Here is a 14,292-nt window from a genome sequence, read left to right as displayed (position 1 = left end):
CACACATACTTTACCAATGTGCCATCTGCCACACTGACTGAACACTGGGCCAAGTGTCATGAGATGATCTACTACCCACAGGGATATAGGTTCCCATACAGTGCCAGAGACAGAGCTGGTGTACATGAAACAACCTGTATTCGGTAATGGCTCAAAGTAATATTGGGGTTGTGCTGCTGATGAGGTATATTAGAGGAGGTAGAGGTAAAACCAGATGCTTAAACACAGCCTTCTCTTCACAAAAAGCTGCAAGAACAATGGTTGTCTTAAAATCCAAATGATGTCCAGGTGTCTTGTGTGCTTGCTTTATAATATACTGCATAACTGTTGCAATGTAGTGAATGATATTGCATTATATCTTGAAATCATGATATATATATTATACTACAAACTTATTGACTAAACTATGTTTCCACAAAATAGGTTCAAATTAATTACTTCTTTGTTTAGAGCCATTATGTCATCACTTAGAAAAATCAACATCATTTGTTATAGGCTTATGGTAATTGAAGGAACAAAAACATACATTTTTAGAAGTAAAGTAAATATTTATGTACTGTACACAGATTCATACACTCATTGTGCACAAAAAACATTAGATACATCACACTCTCTTATTTACAAATACACTTCTAAATACATACAGATACACAGAACAATGGTTCAAAAATTCAGTCATCACTTATCTAAGTACAGTTGGACATAAAAAATAACAAGAAGACAATATCATGGTAGGCCTAAATATCTCACACTGTAGTCCAGCACTCTGTCGCTGACAACTACAAGCAATACATAAGTGAATTATTTTGTTTTTCTTTGACACTTTTGGAGCATGACATGGACTAATTCAGAAGCCCTAAAGAAAATGCATAGTTCATTTGTTCATCTTAGTATCACTATTACTCAGTCCATTTCCTTCTGTATGTTTCATTCACTTTTCATACACACAGAATCTCACCTCCCTTTTTGCCAACTGCAGCTCACCTTTGAAGTATCGGCTGTTGTACTGCTACTGACAATTCTTGGGTTCTAATGAATGGTAAGCAAAGTACTTTACATTAACAGACAAGACTGAAACATAAATTAATGAATAAATTCTCCAAATGAATTCTTGCACAAATGAGGTAGAAAAATATGCCATGAAATATACAATCATGGCACCAAGAACACGCACACGCACGCACGCACACACACACACACACACACACACACACACACACACACACACACACACACACACACAGAGAGAGAGAGAGAGAGAGAGAGAGAGAGAGAGAGAGAGAGAGAGAGAGAGAGAGACGAATGGATAAATGACAGAGGTAACTTTGCTGAGAACATAGCATTTCTTGCTGTTGTTACTATGAACAGTATCTAAATCTTGTGAGACATGTGAAACACTCATAATTATTTGCTGTTTGCACCCAAATGACATGTATGCTGAGACAATGTCACTGTTACAAGATAAAAGCATTAATTACAGCCTGCAATAGACACTATCATACTATGACATTTGTGACTTGCTGCAGCAATTGGTCTAATAAATTTTAATTTTGATCAAAAAATTGAAATGAATTTTGTTCAACACAGCAACCAAGGACCACAAAAGCAGATGAGCAAATAAAAACCAACTAACACTGAGTACATGATCTCAGCCACAATTATAATTATTTATGTACCGGACATGACACGATGTAAGCTAAATAAGGGATACAAACAGACACCAAAATCTCAAGAAATGTGTGAGACCACAGCATACTTTCATGTGTACATTGGAAGAGTATAAAATAAGAGGACTACAAGCAAGGTATATAATGTGACATAAAACTGTCTTACAACTCAATATTCACACCATCATATTTTATCTATAGTAATTCTCTCACAGTAATGCTACAAATTAATATCAAACTGTCTATTGTACTTTCCATGATATGCCAAAATTGCAAATATGTAAGATTCTACATTACATGCAATATAAATGAAAATACATGTCATCTGATTTGTATAACTGTGTCTTTTTTGAATGGTGATAAATGATGGATTTATCATTTTACTAAATTGCATCCTCTGAGATAAAACAGTTCTCCAATTATTTTTGATGAACTATGCCTAGTTTTCCAAAAACAAGTCTGGACATAAAATGAAAGTGTAAACATCCTTATTCACTCACACACTTTGATACCATGTGCACGGCATGTGATTTATCTCTCTCAAATCATGCAAAAGTTTACATACTTTCTATAATATTGAACTAAAAAAAAAAAGAGCAGCAAAAAATGCAAACTGATAGTTCATCATGTTAAACAAAATTCTTTTGCAATTAATAGTTTGGTAAATAATGCACAGTTCTAGATTACATCAAATTTGCATTGTGTGTTAGACATTTACCATCTCTCTACAATTAGATCACCTTAAACAGCACAAATAGCAATAAGTGACCAATAACAACAGTTTAAGCTATGTGAATAATACATGATGAACAGTACAGTCTAAATTCTCATTTTTTTTCATCCAACCCAGCTTATTTTTACTATACATATTCCCTGCTCCATGTCATTTAAACTCAGTTTCTCTCTATGTTAAAATGTTACATATCTGTGCCACAATTTTCATTGGCATATCACTCAGACAATCAATTCAAATGCAATTGTACTTTTCATAAATTATCCACAAATGTAAGATAAATGGACATCTTATTATAGCTTTTACAGAATAAAATGAAAACAATTTCATATGTTCAGTACACAATTTAACAAAGGAAAATTCAATCGAGAAAATATGATGTTACTGTTTACAACTCAAATGCCTAAATATCTTTAGTATATACAAATGAACAATCACATTGCATGAAACAAAAAACTTTTTTGTGTGAACTGTGTCACCTCACAAAATAGGTAAGCACTGAACAGCAATTGCATTCAATGCTCATTATTTGGGTTATACTGCAGTGAGCCTACTTATCAAGTCATTTACACCCTAAGCAATACAAAAAAAAATATATTTAGCTGTTCAAAACAAATACCACAGTGCAGTACAAAAATCTGCTTCTGCCCCCTTTCATTTGTCATATCCAGTAGCAATACTGATCATCAGTATCTAGTTGTGATGACAAAATGTGTTACCATCAACGTCTCCATCTTGTAGCTCTTGTGCAGTGAGACTATTGGTCAACATAATTTCACAATTTCTTGTAAATTATTGGATGATAGACCACAGCTCAGGTGATACGGTTCTTTATTTTTAAACCGCAATTCGTCTATATCAGTCTTATCTTCACCTGTGTCCTGTTAAGTGAGGGTCTGAATACTGTAAGCAGCCAGAAACATGAAAGAAAGAAATGGTTCCAATCACTTAAGATCTTTTAAATACTGCTTGCAATGACTTCCAAGAGCAATGATTGGAAATAACAGAGGTTTAGTCAACCAAATTTTAAAGCAATGGCATAATGACGCCACAAACATCACCTGAAAAGTTTTTTTCTGCTCATTTGTCCCCTCTGTTTTTGACACGTAGTGCTAATCATGTTTAATTCTCACAACTTCAGTGTTGATTTATCACAATTTCATACTGCACCTAATTTCTCAGTAATATCACAAATAGTAAGCATTCTGTATACCTTGAATTGCATTGCTGTTACCAATACTCAATTAATCAACACAAACCTTAAATGTTTGAATACACAAAAATAGGACAGCAAAGCTAACCTCTTGTTCTCCATTGAAAAGGTTTTTCATCATTTTACGCTCTACACATCAGGTTTCAAATTGTGATAAATTGCAAGAGAAGACTACTACACTGATTACTCTTTACTTAATAACCATAAGAAATTCACTCCTACAAAGTCATTTTATGCCAAAATATGCAAATGAACACTGAACAAATATGTGTATATCTGAAAAGGAACTCAGAAACTCCAAAAACGTCAATAATAGTTTTGACAAGGAGACAGCATTAGTAGAAACATCTTATACAATTCCCAAAAACTGCGCAGAGTATGGAATGTCTTGTGTACAATAACTTAGTGATACCTTGCATTTCTGACGCCGATTAAAATCAATTGAAATCTCTCATTTCACACACTCTTAAAGTCTCCTATTTTTACAAAAGAAGACTGAGTTAAAAATTAATCCATAAAAAGTCATTTCAAGAAGAGTCCTTTCTTTTGTTTCACTGAATCCTCACAGATCGAAAGCTGAACATCAAAAGAAGTACAAATGTTTGTGTTCAGCAGGATCAGGATGCATAACAGAAATGTCAGTAAAACACATTGGTAGGACCTAGGAACTTGTAAGACTGGCCATGAGGAGCTCCATTTTGTTAAGGAAGTTCTTTCCTTCCATCTTGTCCCATCGTACTTCTTTGAAGCTACCTCCCAAGTTCTCCCACTTCCGCTCTTTCACCAACTGACCAGGGAAGAAGTCTTTCCTTGGTGATTGTGCAATAGAAACCTGAACTCCTGTCTGTGGCTCACATCTTACAGCAATCATCCTGCCAAAATACAAGACATCTTATTTCTTCAAACTATAAAGCATATAATCAAGGTTCAATTGAAACATTCATTCAAAAGTAAAGTAAAAACAATTATTTTTAACAACATCAAATGCAAAAAAGAAGTTTCTACTCAACATGAGAACAGCCGAAGTAGAGTCACTTGAGACATAAATTTAAAAGCATGGTTCAATCTCTCACTTATCGAATTTTCAAAAGTTTCTTCATGGAGAAGGGGAAAGATGCAAAATCAGGAAATGTGAAGGGTGACGTTTACGCAGGTACCAGAGGAAGGTAATGGATATAGCTTGATACAAACGAAGCTGCAGCAACAGCTGGAATCCTAATTTCAGTATACTGTTCATCCTGAGCTGATAGTAGTTGACACATCAAAAAATGAAAGGTATACTCAAATCACAGAGAGGAGATGAAAAAAAAAAAAAACTACAGGTGGAAATAAGATGAGAAAAACAAAGAGAGAAAGAGAGGGAGGGCAAAAGAACAACTTTGAAAGGAACATACTGACAGAGAGGGATTGGTGGCTGCAGAAGGTAATGAAGGAAATGAAGTAGAAAGAATAGAGTCTGTAACGAGCAGGTAGACTGTAAGCACTATATACCTGTTGAAGAGCAATTCACTATTTCATGAGTTCAGAAACATTGCTTTTGGGAAGGGGGAGTTTGTACAACCCAAACATGAAAAAAAAAAAAAAGATCCTTGTTGATATTGTTGGCAGGTGGGGTTTTATCATTCATGGTCCACTTCTCAATAGGAGATGAAAAGTGAAATTAACAAAGCTGGTAGAAGAATCTCTGTGAAGAAGGGGAGAAGGTAGGAGATACCATATCTCACAGGAGTACCCCTGTAGTCAGTGGTGTGAAGACAAGATTTTAAGCTATCATTATTGAAAGAAATATTACTCAAAAATTTCAGCCTGATGCATCTGAAAACGGGCAACGTCAGAAAGTACTTACAAAGATGCATAGAAACAAAATAAAAGAGTTAGATCTTTTTGGACAAGTCCGTCAGTGTAATAAAATGAAGGACATGAGCAGCTGCTCGAGCGTCATCAGCTAAAAGTTACGGTAAGGTATACGGCAGACATAGGACAACACGAGAGTGAATAAAATGGGGACAGGACAATAAAACACGGTGCACCGCCAATGGATGAACACAGGGGCACTGCGGTGCGGGGTCACCGGACAACAGGTAGTGGTGGCTAAATTGGCAATATCCAATCTGCAACCTGGCCAAAATGACCTCCTCTCGCCAGGAAGCCTCATGCCACAATGATGCAACGCGCCAACAAAGAACCCCACTAACACCAGTTGATGGGACACAAAAGGAAGCTGTCTGAGGCAGGACGACAGCAGCCTTGGCCGCAGCATCAGCAGCTTCGTTCCCAGGCACACCAACATGGCCAAGAATTCACAAAAAAGGGACATGAGTGCCGGTATCAGCTAGCGACTGAAGGCACCGTTGAATTTGTTGCACGAGAGGGTGGTCCGAATATGGGGCACGGAGACTCTGAATGGCACTCAAAGAATCAGAGTAGATGGCATAGGAAGAATGATGATGGCGGCGGATATACTGAACAGCCTGATAGACAGCAAAAAGCTCAGCTGTAAAGCTTGAACACTGGTCAAGGAGCCGGTATTGAAAGGTATCATCTCCAACGACAAAGGCACATCCGACGCCAGCAGTAGTCTTGGAGCCATCTGTGTAAATAAAGACGTTATTAGCGAGCCTCGAACGAAGTTCGACAAACCCCGAGCGGTATACTGAATCCGTGGCCCTCTCCTTTGGAAACGAAATGAGTTCGAGGTGAACGCGAACCTGAGCTTGGAGCCAAGGTGGCGTCGGGCTCTCACCCACTACAAAAGTCGTAGGGAGGGTAAAATCAAGTTCCTGAAGCAGGCAACGAAAGCGAACTCCAGGAGGTAACAGGGCAGAGACATACAGCCCATATTGGCGGTCGAGAGAGTCGTTAAAGGAGGAGAAATATGACGGGTGTTCGGGCATTGACATCAGTCGGCAGGCATACCGACAAAGCAACATATCTCGCCGGTAGTTTAGCGATAATTCAGCAGCTTCGGCATACAGACTCTCAACAGGGCTGGTGTAGAATGCTCCAGTCGCCAGACGTAACCCCCGATGTTCGGTAGAGTTTAGACGGTGTAAGATGGGCGGCCGGGCAGAAGAGTAGACAAAGCTCCCATAATCCAGCTTTGATCGGACAATTGACCGATATAAGTAAAGCAGGACCATTTGATCTGCTCCCCATGACGTACCGCGGAGAACACGGAGGTCATTTAGGGAACGGGTACAACGAGCAGCCAAGTAAGACACATGTGGAGACCAGCAAAGTTTCCTGTCAAATGTAAGACCTAAAAATTTTGTTGTCTCCACGAATAGGAGAGCAACAGGAGCGAGATGTAAGGATGGTGGAAGAAACTTTTTGTAACACCAGAAGTTCATACAGACCGTTTTCTCACCAGAAAAATGGAAACCATTAGCGACACTCCAGAAATATAGAAGGTCTAGACAACGTTGAAGACAGCGATGCAGGAGACATGTTCTCTGAGCGCTGCAGTAGATCGTAAAGTCGTCAATGAAAAGGGAGCCTGAAACGACAGCTGGAAGGCAATCCATTATTGGATTGATAGCTATGGCAAAAAGGGCCACACTCAAAACAAAGCCCTGGAGCACCCCATTCTCCTGGCGAAAGGCATCTGACAAAACAGGACCCACACGTACCCTGAACATTCGATCCATTAAAAATGCATTAATAAAAAGAGGGAGGCGGCCGCGAAGGCCCCAAATGTGCATGGTGCGGAGAATGCCTGCCCTCCAACAGGTGTCGTAAGCCTTCTCCAAATCGAAGAACACAGCCACCGTCTGGCACTTACGCAAAAAGTTGTCCATAATGAAGGTCGACAAGGTAACTAGTTGGTCAACAGCAGATCGGCGCCTACGAAAGCCACATTGGACTTTGGTAAGGAGGCGTAGAGATTCAAGGAGCCAAACCAATCGAGAATTGACCATGCGCTCCATCACCTTGCAGACGCTGCTGGTAAGGGAGATGGGGCGATAACTGGAAGGTGTTTGTCCTTTCCTGGTTTGGGTATGGGAACAACAATTGCTTCACGCCAGCATGTGGGAACATGACCTTCAGTCCAGATGCAATTATAGGCACGAAGAAGAAAGCCTTTACCTGCATGAGAAAGGTTCTTCAGCATCTGAATATGGATACCATCGGGACCAGGCGAGTGCACTTTCGAGTTCTTGCATGGTGAAGGTGGCATTGTAACTTTCACGATTCAAAGCCTGGAAAGAAGGTGGCCGTGCCTCCCCCACTTGTTTTCGGGGGAGGAACGCAGTGTGGTAATGGGCAGAGTCGAAATCTCCACAAAAAAGTGGCCGAAGGCATTTGAGACATCCTCAGGATCCACAAGGACTTCTTTCGCTACAGACAGGCCAGAAATTGGGGAGTGGACCTTGGTGCCAGATAGCCAGCGCAGGCCACCCCAGACAACCAGAGGAGGAGTAAAACTGTTGAATGAGCTGGTGAAAGCCACCCAACAAGCCTTTTTGCTTTCATTGATAACACTACGACATTGTGCACGGAGTCATTTGTAACTGATACAGTTCGCCATCGTAGGGTGACGTTGGAAGGTGCATAAAAGCACGTCGCCGAGTAGGACTAGCATCACTGCATGCCATGGTTCACCAGGGGACTGGGACTCGATGGGGAGAAGAGGAAGTAAGAGGGATGGAATATTCAGCAGCAGTGAGAATAATGTCCGTGAGGTATGCGACCTGACTATTGCAGCTGGAGAAGTCGTGATCATGGAAGGTCGCCAGGGAGGTGAAAAGCCCCCAGTCGGCTTTGGAGATGTTTCAGCTAGTGGAACATGGAGAAGGGGTGCGATGCAGGAGATGGATTACGCACGGGAAATGGTCGTTCGAGTATGTGTCAGACAGAGCATACCACTCGAACCAACGTGCAAGTTGGATAGTGGATAATGAGAGGTCCAAGTGGGAATAGGTATGCATTGCGCCTAACAGTAAGGTAGGTGCACCGGTATTTAAGCAGACGAGATTGAGGTGGTTGAAAAGGTCCGTCAAGAGGAAGCCTCTCGGGCAGGATGCTGGAGAGCCCCAAAAGGGATGGTGGACATTAAAGCCTCCAATAAACAAAAATGGTGTAGGAAGCTGAGCAATCAGTTGTATCATGTCTGCCCTAGTAAAGGCAGACGATGATGGAGTGTAAACAGTACAAATGGAAAATATGAAAGTGGGGAGAGTAATTCGGACGGCAACTGCCTGCAGATCTGTGTGCAATGTGATTTGATCATAGCAGACATCATTCCGAACCAGCAACATGATCCCCTCCATGAGCCGGAATACCTGCCACATGGGGTAGGTCAAAATGCACGGAGGTATAGTGTGCCAGGTCAATACAATCGCATGGGCGTAACTTCGTTTCTTGGAGACCTACGACAAGCGGGTAGTGCATTCGAAGGAGCAATTTGAGTTCCTCTCGGTTGGATCAAATGCTGCGAATATTCCATTGGAGAAGTGCCATTATGAAAATGAAAAGAAAAAGAAAAAAGAAACAAAAAAGGGTCACCTCGATGGCCGCTGTGGGCCTGGCTTCGAGGGAGCACTGCTGCTGCAATCGATAGGTGGTGAGTCATGGTCCATCAACTCAACAGTTGCATCTGCCACCTTCCTGAGCTGGTCAGGAGGGGCAGCTTCTTCTGCCGGTGAAAGGCCAGATGATTGGCTACCAGTGGTGAGGCCTGGCGAAACTGAAGATGGCCGGGGACAGCAACCGCTGGGTGGCACAGGAGAAGAAACGCGCCTCGGCGGAGATGGAGAACTCTTTTTGCTATGAGCCTTCTTTGAAGAATTACGTTTTGTCAAAAGAACAGTTGATGGCTGTGAAGTTTGGGTATGCAAGAAATCTTCGCATGTCGGTTCTTTTTTGAAAGTCCGAGCATCTGATTTAGAGGTCCTCATCTTAGCAGTAGCAGATGATGATGTTTGAGCCTTAGGATTGGTGGGAGCAAGAGGACACGTTGATCGGGCAATCTTAGCACTGGCCGATCTGACGACCGAATCGCTAAATGTTAGATCACATGTCTGTGTAGCTACCTCCCTGGTAGGCCGAGGAGAGGCGAAACGGTACTGTATTTCCCTGCCGGAAGCACAGTGGGCTTTCTGCTATTGAATAACTTGCAAGCAGCCGAGGTCAATACCTTCTCTTTCACTCGAATTTCTTGTATACTTTTCTCATCTTTGTAGACGGGGCAGTCATGAGAGGAGGCAGCATGGTCACCCATGGAGTTGACGCAATGAGGGGACGAAGGTGGACAGTCACCCTCATGGGCGTCCCTGCCACAGGTAACACATTTAGCCACACTTGAACAAGACTGCTGTGTATGGTTAAACCACTGACATTGGTAACACCTTGTAGGGCTGGGTACATACAGCCGAACAGAAATGATCTCATAACCCACTTTAATTAGTGAAGGCAACTGCACATTGTCGAATGCCAGGAATATGGTTCGGGTCGGTATGAGGTCCTTGTCGACCCTTATCATGACCCAATGGATGGCCGTCACTCCCTGATCAGAGAGGAAAGACAGAATCTCCTGATCAGTTAGTCCGTCGAGTGACCTAGTATACACCACACCCCACGACGAATTCAGGTTACGGTGGGCCTCCATCCATACAAGGAATGTGTGTAAGAGAGTGGCTCAAAGTAAATTTTGTGCCTGGAAGTCGCGCTCTGTCTCCAACAGCAAGGTACCGTTGCGCAACCGAGTACAAGATTTCACTGGCCCTGGAATCGCATCTACACCCTTCTGAATGACGAAATGGTTGTTGACTGTTGGAAAATCATGACCATCAGACCTTGTGACAACAAGAAACTTCGGTGCTGGTGGCAGAATTTTCAGAACAGGAGTTGCACCTAGCGTTCTTTTTTGGGCAGAAGACAGGGAAGAAGAAGAAGAAGAAGAAGAAGAAGAAGAAGAGAAATCCATTGCAGATGAATCCCCCATGATTGCCAGCATCTCCAATGGCGTGCTCCTTCCTTGTGGGGGCCCCCCCCTCAGAGGGCACTCCCGCCTTAGGTGATTGTCCACACCAAGAAACGGACGGAGGGACCAATCGGCACGTTCGGAAGGTAACAGCTCAGGCAATCACCCCTCCCTGGGCGTGGCCTTTACCAGAGAGTATGTGCGTGCCTTACTTGTCTACCCAGGGCAGGAAATTACACATTACCTCATCACCGGCTACACCTGCGAACGCGTGGGTCAGCCTTCAGACAAGCACAGGGAGGAAAGAAGAGAGGAAAGAGAGAGAAGGATAGAGGGGTAGAAGAAAGAATCTCAAACGCCAAAGCGGAGAATAAGACACAGAAAAGAAGACAAGGAGAACAGGGCAAGGAGAATGAGGCAGACATAGAAATAAGGGCATGAAAGCAAGGAGAAGAGTGAACTTAGGGAAAGACCAATAGAGGAAGAAAGTGTGAGAACGGAGAAAAACAAAGGGAACAGGATCCTGGAGTGTTCAAACATCCGTCTCCAGATGAAGGCTCGATACATTACTCCCAAGAAGAGGGAGTGTGAAGGGGAGGTAGGGGGGGGGGGGGGAAGGATTGGGGACGAGGAGGGATGGGGAAGGGTGGTAGGGCAGCCCGGAAAGGAAGGAGAACTGCACTAGCTTGGGGGCCCGTGCTCGCCATGCACGTATCCACAAAAGAGTTGTGGACCCCCTGGGGGGGATGATTCATTCAGACAAACTGTAATGTATCAATCACGTAGATGTAATATACGTTTCTGAACATCTTGTGCCCAGTGAGATAGCAACCACAAATCACTGCACAGATTCTGCACATAAAAGAGAGAGAGAGAGAGAGAGCGTACGTTAGGACAGTCACATACAAAAATCGTACTTTAATTGGTTACATGTATGTGGAAATGCTAGAAACTCACATCATCTGCCACAGATCTTACATCAGTAACGGCAAAGTTAAGATATGTGTAACTACATCAATGAACAAATGAAAGCCAAAGATGTTGTCACTAATGATCTTCCATTAGAGAAAAGCTAATGCCACACAAACGAATATATATATATATATATATAAAAACAAAGATGATGTGACTTACCAAATGAAAGTGCTGGTAGGTCGACAGACACACAAACAAACACAAACATACACACAAAATTCAAGCTTTCGCAACAAACTGTTGCCTCATCAGGAAAGAGGGAAGGAGAGGGAAAGACATATATGTCTGCTTGTGTCTGTATATGTGTGGATGGATATGTGTGTGTGTGCGAGTGTGTACCCGTCCTCTTTTCCCCCTAAGGTAAGTCTTTCCGCTCCCGGGATTGGAATGACTCCTTACCCTCTCCCTTAAAATCCACATCCTTTCGTCTTTCCCTCTCCTTCCCTCTTTCCTGATGAGGCAACAGTTTGTTGCGAAAGCTTGAATTTTGTGTGTATGTTTGTGTTTGTTTGTGTGTCTGTCGACCTACCAGCACTTTCATTTGGTAAGTCACATCATCTTTGTTTTTAGATATATATTTCCTACGTGGAATCTTTCCCTCTATTTTTATATATATATATATATATATATATATATATATATATATATATATATATATATATATATATATATATTTTACCAGATACCAAGAGGTTGATCAGTATATATTTTGAAGCTCAAATAAAAACACAACCATATTAGAGATACTGTAAACGTTTTTTTGATCACTACAGTTTGTTTATGAAACATGTGAAAACGGCATTTTCAAAGCACAACTGCTTCATCACACAAAAATACATCAAATTACCCTCTCATTGTTACTTAATAAAACAGAAAAACAATGTTGACTGGAATATTATCGTCCAAATTCTGAAGGTGGCAGGGGTAAAATACAGGGAGCGAAAGGATATCTACAATTTGCACAGAAACCAGATGGCTGTTACTGGTATAAGAGTTGAGGGGCATGAAAGGGAAGGGAGTGAGACAGGGTTATAGCCCATCCCTGATGTTATTCAATCTGTATATTGAGCAAGCAGTACAGGAAACAAAAGAAAAGTTCAGAGTAGGCATTAAAATCCATGGAGAAGAAATAAAAACTTTGAGGTTTGCCTATGACATTTTAATTCTGTCAGAGACAGCAATGGACCTGGAAGAGCAGTTGAATGGAATGGACAGTGTCTTGAAAGGAGGATATAAGATGAACATCAACAAGAGTAAAATGAGGATAATGGAATGTAGTCAAATTAAATCGGGTGATGCTGATAGAATTAGATTAGGAAATGAGACACTTAAAGTAGTAGATGAGTTTTGCTATTTGGGGAGCAAAATAACTGATAATGGTCGAAGTAGAGAGGATATAAAATGTAAACTGGCAATGGCAAGGAAAGTGTTTCTGAAGAAAAGAAATTTGTTAACATCGAGTATAGATTTAAGTGTCAGGAAATCGTTTCTGAAAGTATTTGTATGGAGTGTAGTCATGTATGGAAGTGAAACATGGACGATAAATAGTTTAGACAAGACGAGAATAGAAGCTTTCGAAATGTGGTGCTACAGAAGAATGCTGAAGATTAGATGGGTATATCACATAACTAATGAGGTGGTACTGAATAGAATTGGGGGGAAGAGGAATTTGTGGCACAACTTGGCTAGAAGAAGGGATCGGTTGGTGGGACATGTTCTGAGGCATCAATGGATCACCAATTTAGTATTGGAGGGCAGCGTGGAGGGTAAAAATCGTAGAGAGAGAAGGTATTAATATCCTATGCAGACTCAGAAGGATATAGGTTGCAGTAGGTACTGAGAGATGAAGAAGCTTGCACAGAATAGAGTAGCATGGAGAGCTGCATCAAACCAGTCTCTGGACTGAAGACCACAACAACACCAAAACAGAAACATACATAGAGTTAACTATTATCTTATATGCAAGTTGCAATTGTAGTGGCTATCCTACATATACAATAAATAAATCACATAACGATAGTGTATTCCATTGTATGGCGGAAGTGCCTATGTCAATTTTATATAAATAAATACTGTAAGAAAAGTGTATTCAGTTGTATGACAGAAATGCCTAGGTCAATTTTACATAAATAAATACTGTAAGAAAAGTTCTTTATGTAAACAACTGCTCTATATTAACTAATGAACTTACTAGGATAGCAGTGGGAAGAATTTGATAACTTGAAACACACCTGCATAAGCAACACAGAAGAACAGAAATTGATACACAACTTATGACTACTACTATTATCATTATTATTCTTTCCTTCTTTTCTCAGACGTTATGTCTGGTCAAAAATGGAAAGTGACGCGGACCTTGATCAAGCGTGACTTCCTTTTAACCGTATGGTATATGTTATATTGCATTTAGGAACTTTCGGGTAATTGAACATGTATCAATAATTACGGATTTCTGTAGTTGTATATATAAGTTTGGATGTAGCTGCATTGCATTGATGTACTGGTGGATATTGTGTGGTATGACTCCTGTAGTTGATAGTATAATTGGTATAATGTCAACTTTATCCTGATGCCACATGTCCTTGACTTCCTCAGCCAGTTGGATGTGTTTTTCAGTTTTTTCTCCTGTTTTCTTTTGTATATTTGTTGTATTGGGTATGGATATTTCGATTAGTTGTGTTAATTTCTTCTTTTTATTGGTGAGTATGATGTCAGGTTTGTTATGTGGTGTTGTTTTATCTGTTATAATGGCTCTGTTCCAATATAATTTGTATTCATCATT

The 14,292-nt window shown here is 41.1% G+C and overlaps 1 protein-coding gene across 1 annotated transcript in view; it reads right to left on the bottom strand.

Annotated features, from left to right (window-relative positions):
- Nucleotides 1-2,248: 2,248 nt before the first annotated feature.
- Nucleotides 2,249-14,292, bottom strand: part of LOC124619770 (mediator of RNA polymerase II transcription subunit 17) — a 114,977-nt gene continuing 102,933 nt past the window's right edge. Inside the window, exon 10 of the mRNA XM_047146352.1 lies at nucleotides 2,249-4,485. Within this exon, the coding sequence (XP_047002308.1) occupies nucleotides 4,275-4,485 (211 nt within the window). The 3' untranslated portion in view covers nucleotides 2,249-4,274. The remainder of the gene's footprint in view (nucleotides 4,486-14,292) is intronic.

Source organism: Schistocerca americana, chromosome 6, assembly GCF_021461395.2.
Source record: "Schistocerca americana isolate TAMUIC-IGC-003095 chromosome 6, iqSchAmer2.1, whole genome shotgun sequence".
In the NCBI taxonomy this organism is placed as follows: Eukaryota; Metazoa; Arthropoda; class Insecta; order Orthoptera; family Acrididae; genus Schistocerca; species Schistocerca americana.
Note: the sequence above shows the minus strand (reverse complement) of the source record. Positions and strands in the feature narration are given on the sequence as shown.